Source organism: Acomys russatus, chromosome 30 (assembly GCF_903995435.1).
Source record: "Acomys russatus chromosome 30, mAcoRus1.1, whole genome shotgun sequence".
Classification (NCBI taxonomy): domain Eukaryota; kingdom Metazoa; phylum Chordata; class Mammalia; order Rodentia; family Muridae; genus Acomys; species Acomys russatus.
In genome coordinates, this window is record NC_067166.1 from 14955766 (window position 1) to 14968913 (window position 13148).

Sequence of the window (13148 nt, forward strand, 5' to 3'; positions counted from 1 at the left end):
AAGCCTTCGTTAGCATCTTGTGCAGGTCAGCAACTTAAATTTGCAATCCCTACAGAAACTATACAGTGCTGTGGCTGCCTCCTACAAAGGGTGATAGGGGGCTTCAGGCAGGAACGGATGTGAGGGCCTCTCCTATTGATTTCAGATTTTTGTTTACACATAGTCCTAAATGTTTCACGTTGAAAAATCACAATATAAACCTTAAATTCTGGCCGTGGAGCCATCCTTGGCATGAACCATTGTTTTCTTTTGGGCTAGTGAAGAAACTGAGGCTGCTTCTCCTGGTCATGGGTTTCTTTGTTTCAGGGTTTGTTTTGTTTTGTTTTGTTTTTGAGTGTAGTTAATCTGTATGTGATAACTGATTTTGTGACTTTTGCTTTTGAGGGTACTCCTATCCCCTGGGCACTGTCCTTGAGCTTAGCCTCTGACATGTGGCTTTTTCTCACGTCATCCACGGTCCCCTGGCATCCTGGCTGGGTCAACTGTATCTTCCTCTCCTTATTATTTGGTGTCCCCACTGGCCAGTTGTTGCTCTCCCATGCGCCCTGCTCAGCTGTGGGGCATATGACTAGTTCATAAGGGAGAAATCTTGAAACTGGAAGAGGAGTGTCATCTGTCATGTGTTTCCTGAAGAAGGAAAAAAAAAAAAAGGCAAAGAACAGGCTTCAAGAACAAGGTCTTTGTCACAGACACAAGCATCTGACTCACTCTGTAATCCACAGCCTAGCATAGGGTCTAGCCTTCCTCGGGGTCAAGTTCAGTGTCTGGCTCGAATGTCTCCTGAATGAACTAGTGAGGGTAGCCCAATAGTTAACACATCGCAGGGAATGTTTACTCTGAAGGAAATGTAGCAATTTGGGAGATTCTTTGGTATTGCATGTTATAAAAAAGCTTGTTTCTTATAAAATGCTTCCAATGGCTAGAAATTGAGACATACCTTATTCAGATACCTGATACCACTGTCCAAACTCATTAGATATGGGGGGACACTTTTGTAACCTACCATCATGGTGCAGTGTGTTATGCTTTTCTGCTGAGGCAGTTCTGGTAAAATTGTCAGCCCAAGTCATTACATTAAGTCAAATGTATTCCCAAGGGATGGGTGGCTGGTACTGTCATTTGGGCACTAAGAAATATTTGTCTAGACGTTTGATTCAATCTGTATTTTTATTTAATGTGTAATTGGTGAGAAAATAGCAAAGGCAAATTTAAATGCTCGCATCCCTAACCTTGTCACGGTTTCTGAGCCTTCATTCATCATCATTATCTTGGATTCCTGCAGCCAGCCGACTTCATAGGGAAGCAGGCACTGAAGCAGATTAAAGCCAAGGGGCTGTCGCGGAGACTGGTCTGCCTCACCTTGGCAACGGAGGACGTGGATCCGGAGGGAAATGAAAGCATTTGGTACAAGGGCAAGGTGAGTGCCAGGGCCACTGCATCACCCACGACCAAACTTCTCCATGCACTGCCAGGGTGGCTTTTGTTTTTTCTTCTAATTTACTCACTTATTGAAAGGATGGCACAGTTTTGATTTCTGAGGTGACCAAAAAAAAAAAAACCCAGAAAGAATTAATGGACAAGAGACTGAAATACTGCTCATTTTTTTTAAGCAGAAGAATCTATGTGTATTAAAAATATATAACCAAAGATTATTTTAAATATTGGGAAACAATATATATTTAAATGTGTGAATAGAAAAGATGGATTTCATAAGGATTTGCTATCCTGATTTAGTTTCTCAGGAATCTCTTTAAAAGACACAATTAGTGTACCAACCACAAACCCAAGTGAACGCATCACGAGAGTGAGGCCCGAAGCTTAGAGGATGATTTGAGAAGTAGCCACTACTTCCTTCTTCAGGAAGACTACAATTAACCATCTTTTAACTTCGAATTGTTCATGTCATTTTTGAAGTTCAGTATTACCAGGGTTAGTGGGACTCCATTCCCTTCACCTTTTCTATTTGTAAAGTCCAGCATGGTCCAGCGTTTGGATGTGATTTGGCTGGTGTGGGATGCTCAGTGAGATGATGGGGAGAGAGAGTACTGGCTTCTCAGGGCTTTTCTAAGAGCTGTATATCCTATGTGGAGTAGGGTTAGCTTTGTTAATGCACAAAGCCCAGGGATCCTGGACCAGGGTTTTTTCTCATCTACTGCAGTGTCTGACATCTGTTTTCATTTTCTCCATCCCTTTAGTGGCAGTGGCTGGAGGCAGGGACCCTGAGGCATCAAATCATAACCTCAATGAACAGACACACAAATCAAGGCACAAGCCTTGTGCCATAGAACTGATGTGGTTGGCATGCCCCCACACAGCCAGATTTTTTCACATTCGTTCATTTAGTTTTGCAACATTCCTATTAGGTATGCGTGATCATTTCAGTTGTAAAAAATGAGGCTTTGGGGTTCAGAGATATTAGGGAAATCCTTTGAGTTTCCACAGCTAGTGATTGGTTGATGGAGCTGAGTTCAGTCCACCTATATTTGGGCTCTGGTTCTTGACCTTTGCTCTAAAGAATGCTCACTATTCCAGTTTGTCCTCCTTGGGGCCTTGCTGGTGTACCGCCGAAGTCACTTTACAACTTAGCTATATGCCACAGTTCTGCATCTGGGCGTGTTGTCACAGACGGTGGAGCTCACAGGCTTACTTCAGATTTCCAGTTCCTTTCTGCCATCCCAGGCTGGCCTCCACTTCCCACTTCAGCAGGGGGTTCAGGTCACTCTTCCACTTGAGCCCGTTTCTCCCGGCATTTCCTTCTCTTTCCTTTCTCTACCCTTGTTTCAGCCTTCTTTCCTTTGCCTTGTAAAGAGAGATTTATTTATATTATTTTGTGAGTATGAGCGTCTTGCCTGCCTGTATGTATGTGCCTTACATGTGCCCGATGCCTGCAGAAGTCAGAAGAGAGCTGTGAGCCACCATTTGGGTTCTGAGAATCAAACCCAGGTCTTCTGCAAGAGCAGCAAGTGCTCTTAGCCACTGAGCCATCTCTCTAGCTCTAGACGTCACTTTCTTTCTTTCTTTCGGGTTTTATTTTATTTAGAAGTTAGTAAAATCAAATGCAATACCCTGAGATGACTGCTGGCCAGAGGGCAGGCACTTTATGGCGTCAGAGATTGCTGTCTGAGAGTGTTTGTGTTCGTTCAGGTGGTCTGGCGAGTGGAGGGCTTTAAAACAGAAATGAATCCTTGGAGACTGAGAGACGAAGGTAGAAAACACAATATCCCAGCTGCTAAGATCAGTTGGAGGCAGAGGCAGGAGGAAGAGGCTTAATTTAGTGCAGTCTTGGGTCACGAAAGGACTCATTGAAGGAAAGGAAGCTGGGGTTCTTTTACATAGGTTTGCTAAGTACAACTGGGAGTCACACCATCTGTCCCAGCTAAGGGTTGGAAACTGGCATTTCCCTGTTGACTGTCTATTTTTACACGGTTGACAGCATGATTCAGGCTGCACTGGTAGGTCCTATTCCCCCTCTCATTCCTTTGTCCTGACGAAGGAGGCTTGGTTGCTTCTTTAGTTTTTCAATTTCTTTTTCTTGCTCTATTATTTTCTCTTCTTTTCTTTCTTTCTTTCTTTTTTTTCCAAGACAGGGTTTCTCTGTGTAGCCTTGGCTGTCCTGGACTAACTTTGTAGACCAGGCTGGCCTCAAACTCACAGTGATCCACCTGCCTCTGCTTCCCGAGTGCTGGGATTTCTTGTTCTATTATTTTCATCTGCAATGTGAGATTAACATTCCCAAGGTGTCTGAATCAAAGTCCCCTCTGCAGCAGCCGCAGAGCAGACAGCCTCCGCGACGCATTCCTCCCAGTTAGGAGCTGGATATACTTGGCTAGCCCTGGACACTGTTGACTGAGGGATTCGGGTATCCGACCAGTCCTTATGCCTGTTAAGATGGCTGCTTGCTCCATTTCTGTCCTGAATGGCTGAAGGAACGCAAGCAGAACCACACCCAAGCTGTACATATCTGAGTTGGTGTCATACTCGGATGCTTCTAACTGCTCAGGTGACGCATAGACAAGTCCCCACTCCGATGTATCAGGGTTCCCTTTCCACTTCTTTTGGTCCAATCTGTGCTCTTCTGTGTGGTGTCTGCACAGGCCAGACCAAAGTCTCCTATTTTTACTTGCTGATCAGGGAGGGCCATGAAGAATATATTTCTAGGCTTCAGATCTCCGTGGACAATGGCCATGTTGTATATGCTAAAGGACACCTTCCACCAATTCTTGAAAAATTTTTCTTGCAACACTGGCCATAACATAGGGACAGGTGGCTTCATCCACATACTCCTGGTTCGGCTTGTTCCTCTCAGCTATCCAGTCCCACAAGGAGAGCTCACACGGCTGCATCTGGATGATGCAACATCAGGTAGTACCGAACCTCTGTCTGCCCCAGCAGGTTCAAGTTGTCTTCAGAAGACTCATCCATGGACGTAAAAGTCCCTTCCAAATCTGAGCTATGCCCCAGCGGCAGCTGGTTTTGACAATCAGTCTGACAGACAAATCAGTCAAGTCATTTTCTTGGAGCTCAATGGGCTCAAACTCACAGCTGTTCCTGATCACTAAATTGGCCATGTAGCTCACCGAGTTGTTATTCTCATTTTTAACGTCAGATTCGCCCAAAGGTTTTTCTTTTTCAGGGGTGAGTTCAGCAAAGATAATGGATGAACTGCTCTGGTTATCTTTAATACCCACCTGATCTCTGTCCCCTTTCTTCTCCGACAGCACTTCCAGAGAGGGCAGCTGACTGGGAACTCTGTCTTGTGGCTGAACCACAGGAATATGTTCTTCTATCCACGCAGTGTGATAACCAACAGTATTGGAATGTTGGAGGCCTGCCAGAACTTTTACTTCCCATAGCACGTTCATACAGTCTGTTTTAGTTTAATTCCTAATCAGGCTTTTCTTAATTGCATAAGGCTGACCATCTAGTTTGTTCCAAACCTTGTATACTCTTCCATATCCACCTTTTCCTGAGATAGCAAGCTCTTCAAACTCATTTAAATAGCGTGACATTTGTGCTTCCAAAGCTATCTTTCTAGATCTGCTTTCCTGCGTGTAAAGCTCTTCTTCACAAGGACCCCCGCGAGCCCTCTCTCTGGCAGACCGCATTAAGCGAGCGGTGGCTCTGTTGTGATGCAGCCTCTACAAACTGAACTCATTGCTGCAGGTAAATGAAGGCAGCAGCCCCGTCTTGAGAGAAGTCTGGCAGAGTAATTTAGACACCTGCTTCGAATGATGCAACTTTGGCTCGGGGTACATGGCTTGGGGAGACACGCAGCAGCTGGGTCGCTGCTACAAAAGGGAATGTGTGCTGCTGCAGGGGTTCTTTAACACTTGGAGTTCTGCTAGGACATCGAACTTTGGGGTCTGAGACCTCTGTGGGAAGTCAATGGCAGGGGGCCACGGCCACCACGCACCCACTGACCCCCACTCTCACCCGTGCCACATCATCCTCCATGTTGCTTTCCCCATCCCTAGAGCCACCCCCCAGCATCACTGTTGGGAGTGCTGACAACAGGTGCTCTCTGCGTGCCCCTTGACACTGTTGGCCTCAATATTCTTCCCTCAATTTCATTTCATTTCATTTCTTTCTTTCTTTCTTTCTTTCTTTCTTTCTTGACTTTTCAAGACAGGGTTTCTTTGTGTTGCCTTGGCTGTCCTGGACTCGCTTTGTAGACCAGGCTGGCCTCGAACTCACAGTGATCCACCTGCCTCTGCCTCCCGAGAGCTGGGATTAGACTTCATTTCTTAATATACCTTCTTAGCTAGGAATTCTTGGTAATCCCAGTACTCAGTGAGTTGAAGCAGGAGGATTATCAGTTTAAGGCCAGCCTGAGATACACAGTGAATTTTAGGCCAGCCATGGTTACATAGCAACCCCTGTTCTTCCTCAGACTTCAAATTTGCCCACAGTTGCCATGATTTCTGCCACTCACCGGCTGTGCAATTAAACAGGATCTTGACCTGATGCTAACTTCAGTTTCATATATAAAAAAAAATAAAGCCCCCGGACAGGATAATGTCTATGGCTGTCTTAGTTAGGGTTACTATTGCTATGACAAAACACCATGGCCAAAAAGCAAGTTGGGAGGAGTAAGTTTTATTTGGCTTACACTTCTGCGTCACTGAAGGAAGTCGGGACAGGAACTCAAGCAGGGCAGGAACGCAGAGACAGGAACTGATGCAGGGGCCGTGGCAGGGTGCTGCTTACTGACTTGTTCACCATTGCTTGCTCATCCTGCTTTCTTATAAAACCTAGGTCTACCAGCCCAGGGCTTTACACTTCATGGTCGACAGGCAGAAGATGGGGCCAAGAAAAATAACAGAAAGAAGCCCAAGTAAGATCATAAAGGCCGTAGACACAGTCCTGGTGACCCACTTCCTCCAATAGGCTCCACCTCCTACCTTCACCACCTCCCAGTCAGGCCATCATATTAGAGATCCATCAGGGAACTACACTGACTAGATTCAGCACCCCCATAATCCATTTGTAACTGGAAACACCCTCATAGACATATGCAGAGCTGGGCTTTGCTAACCTCACACGTGTTTCATAACTTATTTAAGTTAAGTTAAATAAGCAGTCAATCAAAATTAACCATTGCAGTGGCCTGCGGTTACCAACATTCTGCTTTGCTCAGCCATGAAGTCGTGCCAACATGGCCTCTATACATCTCCATGCCAATTACAACCAACTGACAGACTTCTGGCCGTAGTAAACATGATCACACCCAAACTGAAGTTAGCAAACCCAAAAATCCAAGCTCTACTTTTAAATGCTATCTTCTCTGACAAATGTACATACAGAGTTTTTTTTTTTTTTTTTTTTTCCTTTTCCTGTGATTTAAAGACAGGGTCTTATGTTGCTCAGGCTGGCCTTGAGTTCACTCTGTAGCTGAGGATGGCCTTGAACTTCTAATACTTCTTCTTCCTTCCAAGTGCTGGCTGGTATTTCAGGAACATGCCACCATATCCATCTTTATTCTGAACTGGGATTGGAGCCCAGGGCTTTGTGCATGCTAGGCAGGTGCTCTCCTAATTGAACTACATCCCCAACCCAATTTATGTTTCATCTTTCTTACCACATGCCAGCGGCTAATAGAGTTCTAGCCTGGTTACAGGCCCCTCCCTCTTGAATTCCCTGATGTAAGTCTGTCTGCTCTAAATGCCCTCCTCTTTTTATCCTTATTTCCAAAGATCATTCTTTTAAAAAATTTTTAAATGTTTGAATTGCCACACTAATTGTGTGTGTTTTGGAGGGACAGTGTGACACTTTAATGCATGACACGATGTGTGGTGATTCAATCAGGGTGATTGGCATCTCCATTGTCATGAACGTTACCATTTTTTTGTGTTGAAAGCATTTATTTTTGGTTGTTGTTGTTGTTGAGAGAGAGAGAGAGAGACAGAGAGACAGAGAGAGACAGAGAGAGACAGAGACATACAGAGAGAGAGAGACAGAGAGAGAGTCAGAAACAGAGAGACTCTATGTAGTCCTGGCTATCCTGGAATTTACTATATAGACCAGGCTGGCCACACCTGTCTCTACTCCTGAGTACAGGGATTAAAGTCATATACCAAATATCAGAAGCTATCCCTCTTAGTCATATACTCTTTATATTTTGGGATGATATATATTTTTTACTTTCTGTTTCCCAACTGTGCTTTAATTCTCCTTGCTTTTGGTATTTGATATTCTATTCCTACAAACATTCCCAATGTTGGAGCTAGAGAATAGGTTTATGTGCTTATTCAACACATATGTGCCAGCAATGTTATCAGCCAACAACAAATTAAGCAGAAGAGAACCATTGTCTTGTGGTGAAGGGGTGAAAAACAAGGAAAGCCCATGAAACACACACACATCAAATGGTAACAAGTAGGGGCTGGGCAATGCCTGTACTTAAATATGGTTTAAGTTTTCAAAGAATCAAAGCATAAGGGCACTTTAGTTCTGAAAGATTTTTAGCAGCAAAGAAAATTTTTAGGAAGAAGCTTACAGGAACCTCTAGAGATTTCAGGAGGGAATAGTACTGGTCGTTGTTGGTATTGCTCTCCTCCTCCCCCTCTTCCTCCTCTTCCTCCCCCTCTCCCCCTTCTCCTCTCCTTCCTTTTCTCCCTCCTCCTCTCCCCCTCCTCCTCCCTCTCCCGTCCTCCCCTCCTCCTCTCCCTCCTCCTCCCCTCCCCTCCTCCTCTCCCCTTCCTCCTCTTCCTACCCCCCTCCCCTCCTCCTACCTCTCCCCTTCCTCCTCCTCCTACCCCTCCCCTCCTCCTACCTCTCCCCTTCCTCCTCCTCCTACCCCTCCCCTCCTCCTACCTCTCCCCTTCCTCCTCCTCCTACCTCTCCCCTCCTCCCCTTCCTTCTCTTCTCTGTACAGATTGCAATGCATAAGGGCAGTGAAAGAAGCACAAGGTACTATGCAATTTTAAAAGGCGCCACTTCCTTAAGAGGTCATTTCCCATGCTGTCCTACATTGGTTAGAGACTTAATTTAAGAGAGAAACGAGAAAAGGCTAAAAATAAACTCACACTGGCAAAGACAAAAACAAATGGGGAAGAAAAAAAACAAAACAAGGTCAATGTTCCAGCAAACAAAACAGGAGGCTCTACCAGCAGAAGGTAGGATAAGGGTCCCTACGGTGCCCTGAGTGAGAAGAGGGAGTGGATCTAATGAGCCCAGAAGAATTGAGGTAGAACTATTTAGAGTTTACACTAGAAGAAAAAAAAATCCTCTTTCTGCAGATTTTATAAGATAAAAAGACTTTGAAACTATCCCTGGCTGCAAACACCTGGATCAGAAAATAGAAACGGAAGTCAGTGGCAGCACAGGACAAAGCTCGTTTGAAAATTAGCCCTCGAAAGGAACAGTTTCCTTAGGTAACCAAATGCCTAAAGGGCAGTTACCATGGGGACATTAGGAGCGACAGGATGGCTGAGGAATCGCTTGTGACCAGTGAGTCAGGGGACCACCAGGGTCTCTCAGAGCTCTTCCTGATTCTTAGGATGCTAAGACAAATCAGCTTAGTTATCCCACCTCCCACACAAGTCTGGTTTGCAGACTTTGAAAACTAGAGTCACAAAGACAGCCTTTAATCCCTCATCCTCTTGGACCCTAAGCCTTGTCTTCTGTTACTAAACTCTGGCCCAAAGGAGAAAAGACAACTTCAAAGCATGTGCCGTAGGTCATACACTAGTGAACATATTCAAGTCCTTTAACTAACCAGGCCTCATCACAAGTTTAGTCTCATGGAGAGCGCCTCATTTGGGGTTTCAAAGAGATAATTAAGAACCCAGACCTCGGGGCTGGAGAGATGGCTCAGAGGTTAAGAGCACTGGCTGTTCTTCCAGAGGTCCTGAGTTTAATTCCCAGGAACCACATGGTGGCTCACAACCATCTATAATGTGATCTGATGCCTTCTTTGGGTATGGAGGTGGACATGTAGTCAGAACACTGTATACATAATAAATAAATAAATAGATAAATAAATAAATAATAAATACTCAGACCTCAGAGATAAGAGTTAAGTTCATGAGTGTGTCTATGTCTGAGTGACCAAACCGACTCATGCTGTGAGTGTTGACACTAGCCATGTGCAGTCCACAGTACTGAATGTAGAGCCAGAAGGAACAGCAGGATTTATGAGACCGTGTGTGTGTGTGTGTGTGTGTGTGTGTGTGTGTGTGTGTACACACTTTTTTATATATTATATTTCGCTTTAGTTGTCTTCTTGTCTTCCAAGAAGTGTTTTGAATTAACAATTTATTTGAATTCTGATTTCTTCAAAGAGAGATCTTTGTTTTAAGGGTATGTATGTTTTGCATGCATGTATGTGTACATGTGTGTGCAATGACTTGAAGGAGCTGGAGGCACATGTAGTTGTGGGTCACGGGGCACGGGTGCTGCAGCTGAAATGCAAATGCTCTTGAGTGCTGAGCCATGATCTCCAGCCAGCATTCTGTTTTTATCCCAGTGTCATCCTTTCCTTTAGATCTGGCTTACACTAGCTCTTATCTTCCAATCAGACTTACTGCATAGGCTCTGTTGTTGCCTAAGTCCCCTGTTTTCATCTCGTGGCTTTTGATTGCTTGTTTGATATTGCTACATGCCAGTTGCCTTGAAGCTTCCTCTGTTTTTGATGGGTCGTCTCTTTGCCCGTTGCTAGCTGAGGTAGGGTGCAATTTCACCCAACACATTTATATTAATCTATCTATCATGTCCTGGTCATCGCTTTCTCTCCTTCTGTTTCTGCCAACCTAATTCCACATGTTTTAGAATTATAAAGTAAGTCTTTATGTTTTCTGCCATGGCTGTTTGGTTCTATTTTCTTGTAGCTCTGTTAACTTTTCCCAACTAAGCTGGACGCTTTGGAGGGTAGGTACCAGGACTCCCACTGATTTCTCCAGAGTCTAGGAAATAGGGTAGAGCTACTATTAACACCACACCTAACCTGGGTGCCTTATAACTGGCAAGGTTGAAGATGCTCTCTCTCAGACAGTACTTCTTTAAGCAATAGCAACACTGGTGAGTACACGAGAGGCAAAGACACCCTCCTATACTATTGGTTGGGAAGTTTAAATAGTCCAGCCGCTATGTACATCAGTGTGGAGGTTCCTTAAAAACTAAAATCAGAAAATATATATGACTCCAGAGAACATACGAAAGAGTCTGAATGAGCAACCATAGAGCTACCACACCCATGACCAACAGTATCCACAGTAGCAAACACATGGCATCAGCTTAGGTGTCCATCAGAAAAACAGACAAGGAAGACACAGCACAAATATTCAATGGAATTTTACTCAGCCATAAAGAAGAAGGCGTGGAACTGGAGGTCACTACGGTAAATGACAGAAACCAGACTCAGAAAGACAATGTTATATGGGTTTTTTTTTTCCATCTGTGGAATATAGATTTTTAAATATCTGTAGGTAAGACGTAAAAGTGGAAAGGGGACAATTTGGGAAGAAAGGGACTGGCAGGGATGAGAAGAAAAGATGCAGTGCAGGACATGGTGTGCGCATGCGACTATCTCAGGATGAAACCCACCATTCTGTACAATGAATATATGCTAACAGCCCTCCCCGTGAAGCAACTCTGTAGCCTGGGAAACATCTGGAGATGAGGAGCACCAGGCTGTGACCGTTATCCTGATAGGCTGAGGACAACTGTTCTTTTTCAGGTGGTCGGCAACACAACTTCCGGAAGCTATAGCTACAGCATCCAGAAGAGCCTGGCCTTCGCTTATGTTCCAGTGGAGCTCAGTGGAGTGGGACAGCAGGTGGAGGTTGAATTACTGGGTAAAAACTACCCAGCAACCATCATACAAGAACCCCTGGTGCTCACAGAACCTGCCAGAACCAGGCTTCAAAGAGACGGTAGAAAGACAAAGACTTGAGAAGGATCCGCTCCGGCGGCGGCTGAGCTGGAGCTGACAGGACTGCTCTCGAGCCCCCTCCTGCCACGATGGAGGTAGCCAAGACTTCAAAGTCATCAAGATCTAGACCTTTATCTTAGTTTAAAAAAAAAAACAAAAAAAAACTTTTAATTGTTTTCTAAACATGGTGGTTTGATTAATTAGCAATCTGTGTTGTTCCTTCGAATGAAGACTTGAAGATGAACATGGTTTTATTACCCCAAGCTGATGTTTGTGAAACCCAATCAGAGAGGCGTTAGGTGTTTGCCAGTACAAAATCACGATTCTAATGGAATTAAAGGACTGCGATTTTAGATTTTAGGAAAACAGGATGTGGCTGACAGCTGAAAACAAATGAATAAATTATCTTTTACATAAAAGAGAGGCAGTGTCATGGATGGATTTGCTTTATTGAGAATTTTTTCCTTAGGTGGATAAGTGATGATTTTACCTTTTCACAATATGTCTACGATGGGAAACAGCAGTCTTTGTTATTAGTTTGTCACGTACACTGTCCTGCAGTCCTCTGAAATGTTTACCAGTTTCTTAATGGCTCCTGTGGAAAGCGGCTTTAAGGACATCACACTTGCCCTTCCCAGGCACTCTCTTACACAGGGCTTGCAGGAAGAAGAGCCTTCCCAAGGAAACAGTACTTGTAAATCGTCAGAAACGAAGCTGAGGACTAAATAGATTATGCCAGCACAGACACAGTTTGAATACTGAGCGGCTCTTCTTGAGAAAGAATTAATGCAAGCTGACATCACATGGTACCCTTCTGAGCAGCTTTTCACAAAGCATTTGACAACACAGGTCAAACAAAAGCTTCAGAGCTAGCAGGATTACCCTCAACCTTGTGGGTGACAAGGGGGAAAAAAAAAGAAGTTGAGAAATAATCCTTTGATATACTTCTTAAAATCATTAGAGTTTAGTTGATCGAATAAATCCAAAGGGGCTTAAAGGTGGTTTATCATTTATGATTAATTTACACATCTATGCATTTACTGCATGGTTTTGAACTTTCCCTAGGTATTAAAGAAAGCTGGACATGAAGCTTTTAAGGGTGCTGTAATAAAAATAGACTCTAAAATTAGTTCTTACCCTGTAAGCTTTGAAATGACATCAAATTTACATCTTAAACGTTTCATCAGAGTAATCGTATATTAAGATTCTCGCCTACCATTTGTTCCCTTTGGTATGTCCTTTTACATACAGAGGCGACCTTTGTTTGCAAATACTTCCCGATTATCAGGAGCATTGTCAGGCTTGAGCCCGGTTCCCCATTTCTGCTGATAGAAGCCCATGCATAGGAATAGGAAGGCTGACTTCCTGTCCTTGCCTGTGTTACCGATGGGCACAAGAAGCAATGTAGATACCACAGTATTGATAGCTAGGCACAGTGGCTCATTCCTGTCATCCTAGCCCTCGGAAGGTAGAAGCAGGAGGATTTCCTGAAGTTCTAGGGCAGCATAGGCTACAGAATAAGACACTAAATAATAATAATAATAATCCCCAAACCAAACCAAGCAAAAACCCAGTACAACAGTGAAATGCACAGGACGTTGAGACTTGAAAAGAAGTCTACTCTATAGTATTGACGTGGGGTCGGCTTAGACCCAGCACAACTCAAGACACCAGGTTAATGTAGATGACAAAAATTTACTGTAGTGGCCGCTACTGATCGGGGCCACAGAGGAGACTGGGGAGCTGAACTGTGACCCTGAGCCCTGTTATTATGGGT

General features: G+C 44.2%; 1 protein-coding gene and 1 pseudogene across 2 annotated transcripts in view; one reads left to right on the top strand and one right to left on the bottom strand.

The window, feature by feature from the left end:
• Dmgdh (dimethylglycine dehydrogenase) overlaps positions 1-11520 on the top strand; it is an 80563-nt gene extending 69043 nt beyond the window's left edge. Inside the window, exons 15-16 of one of the 2 annotated variants that reach the window (XM_051172614.1) lie at positions 1283-1417; positions 11177-11520. In XM_051172614.1, the coding sequence (XP_051028571.1) occupies positions 1283-1417; positions 11177-11392 (351 nt within the window). In that variant the 3' untranslated portion in view covers positions 11393-11520. The remainder of the gene's footprint in view (positions 1-1282; positions 1418-11176) is intronic. The other variant, XM_051172615.1, reaches the window with a different exon arrangement.
• On the bottom strand, positions 3440-6284 carry LOC127212177 (eukaryotic translation initiation factor 2-alpha kinase 1-like; annotated as a pseudogene).
• Positions 11521-13148: the final 1628 nt, after the last annotated feature.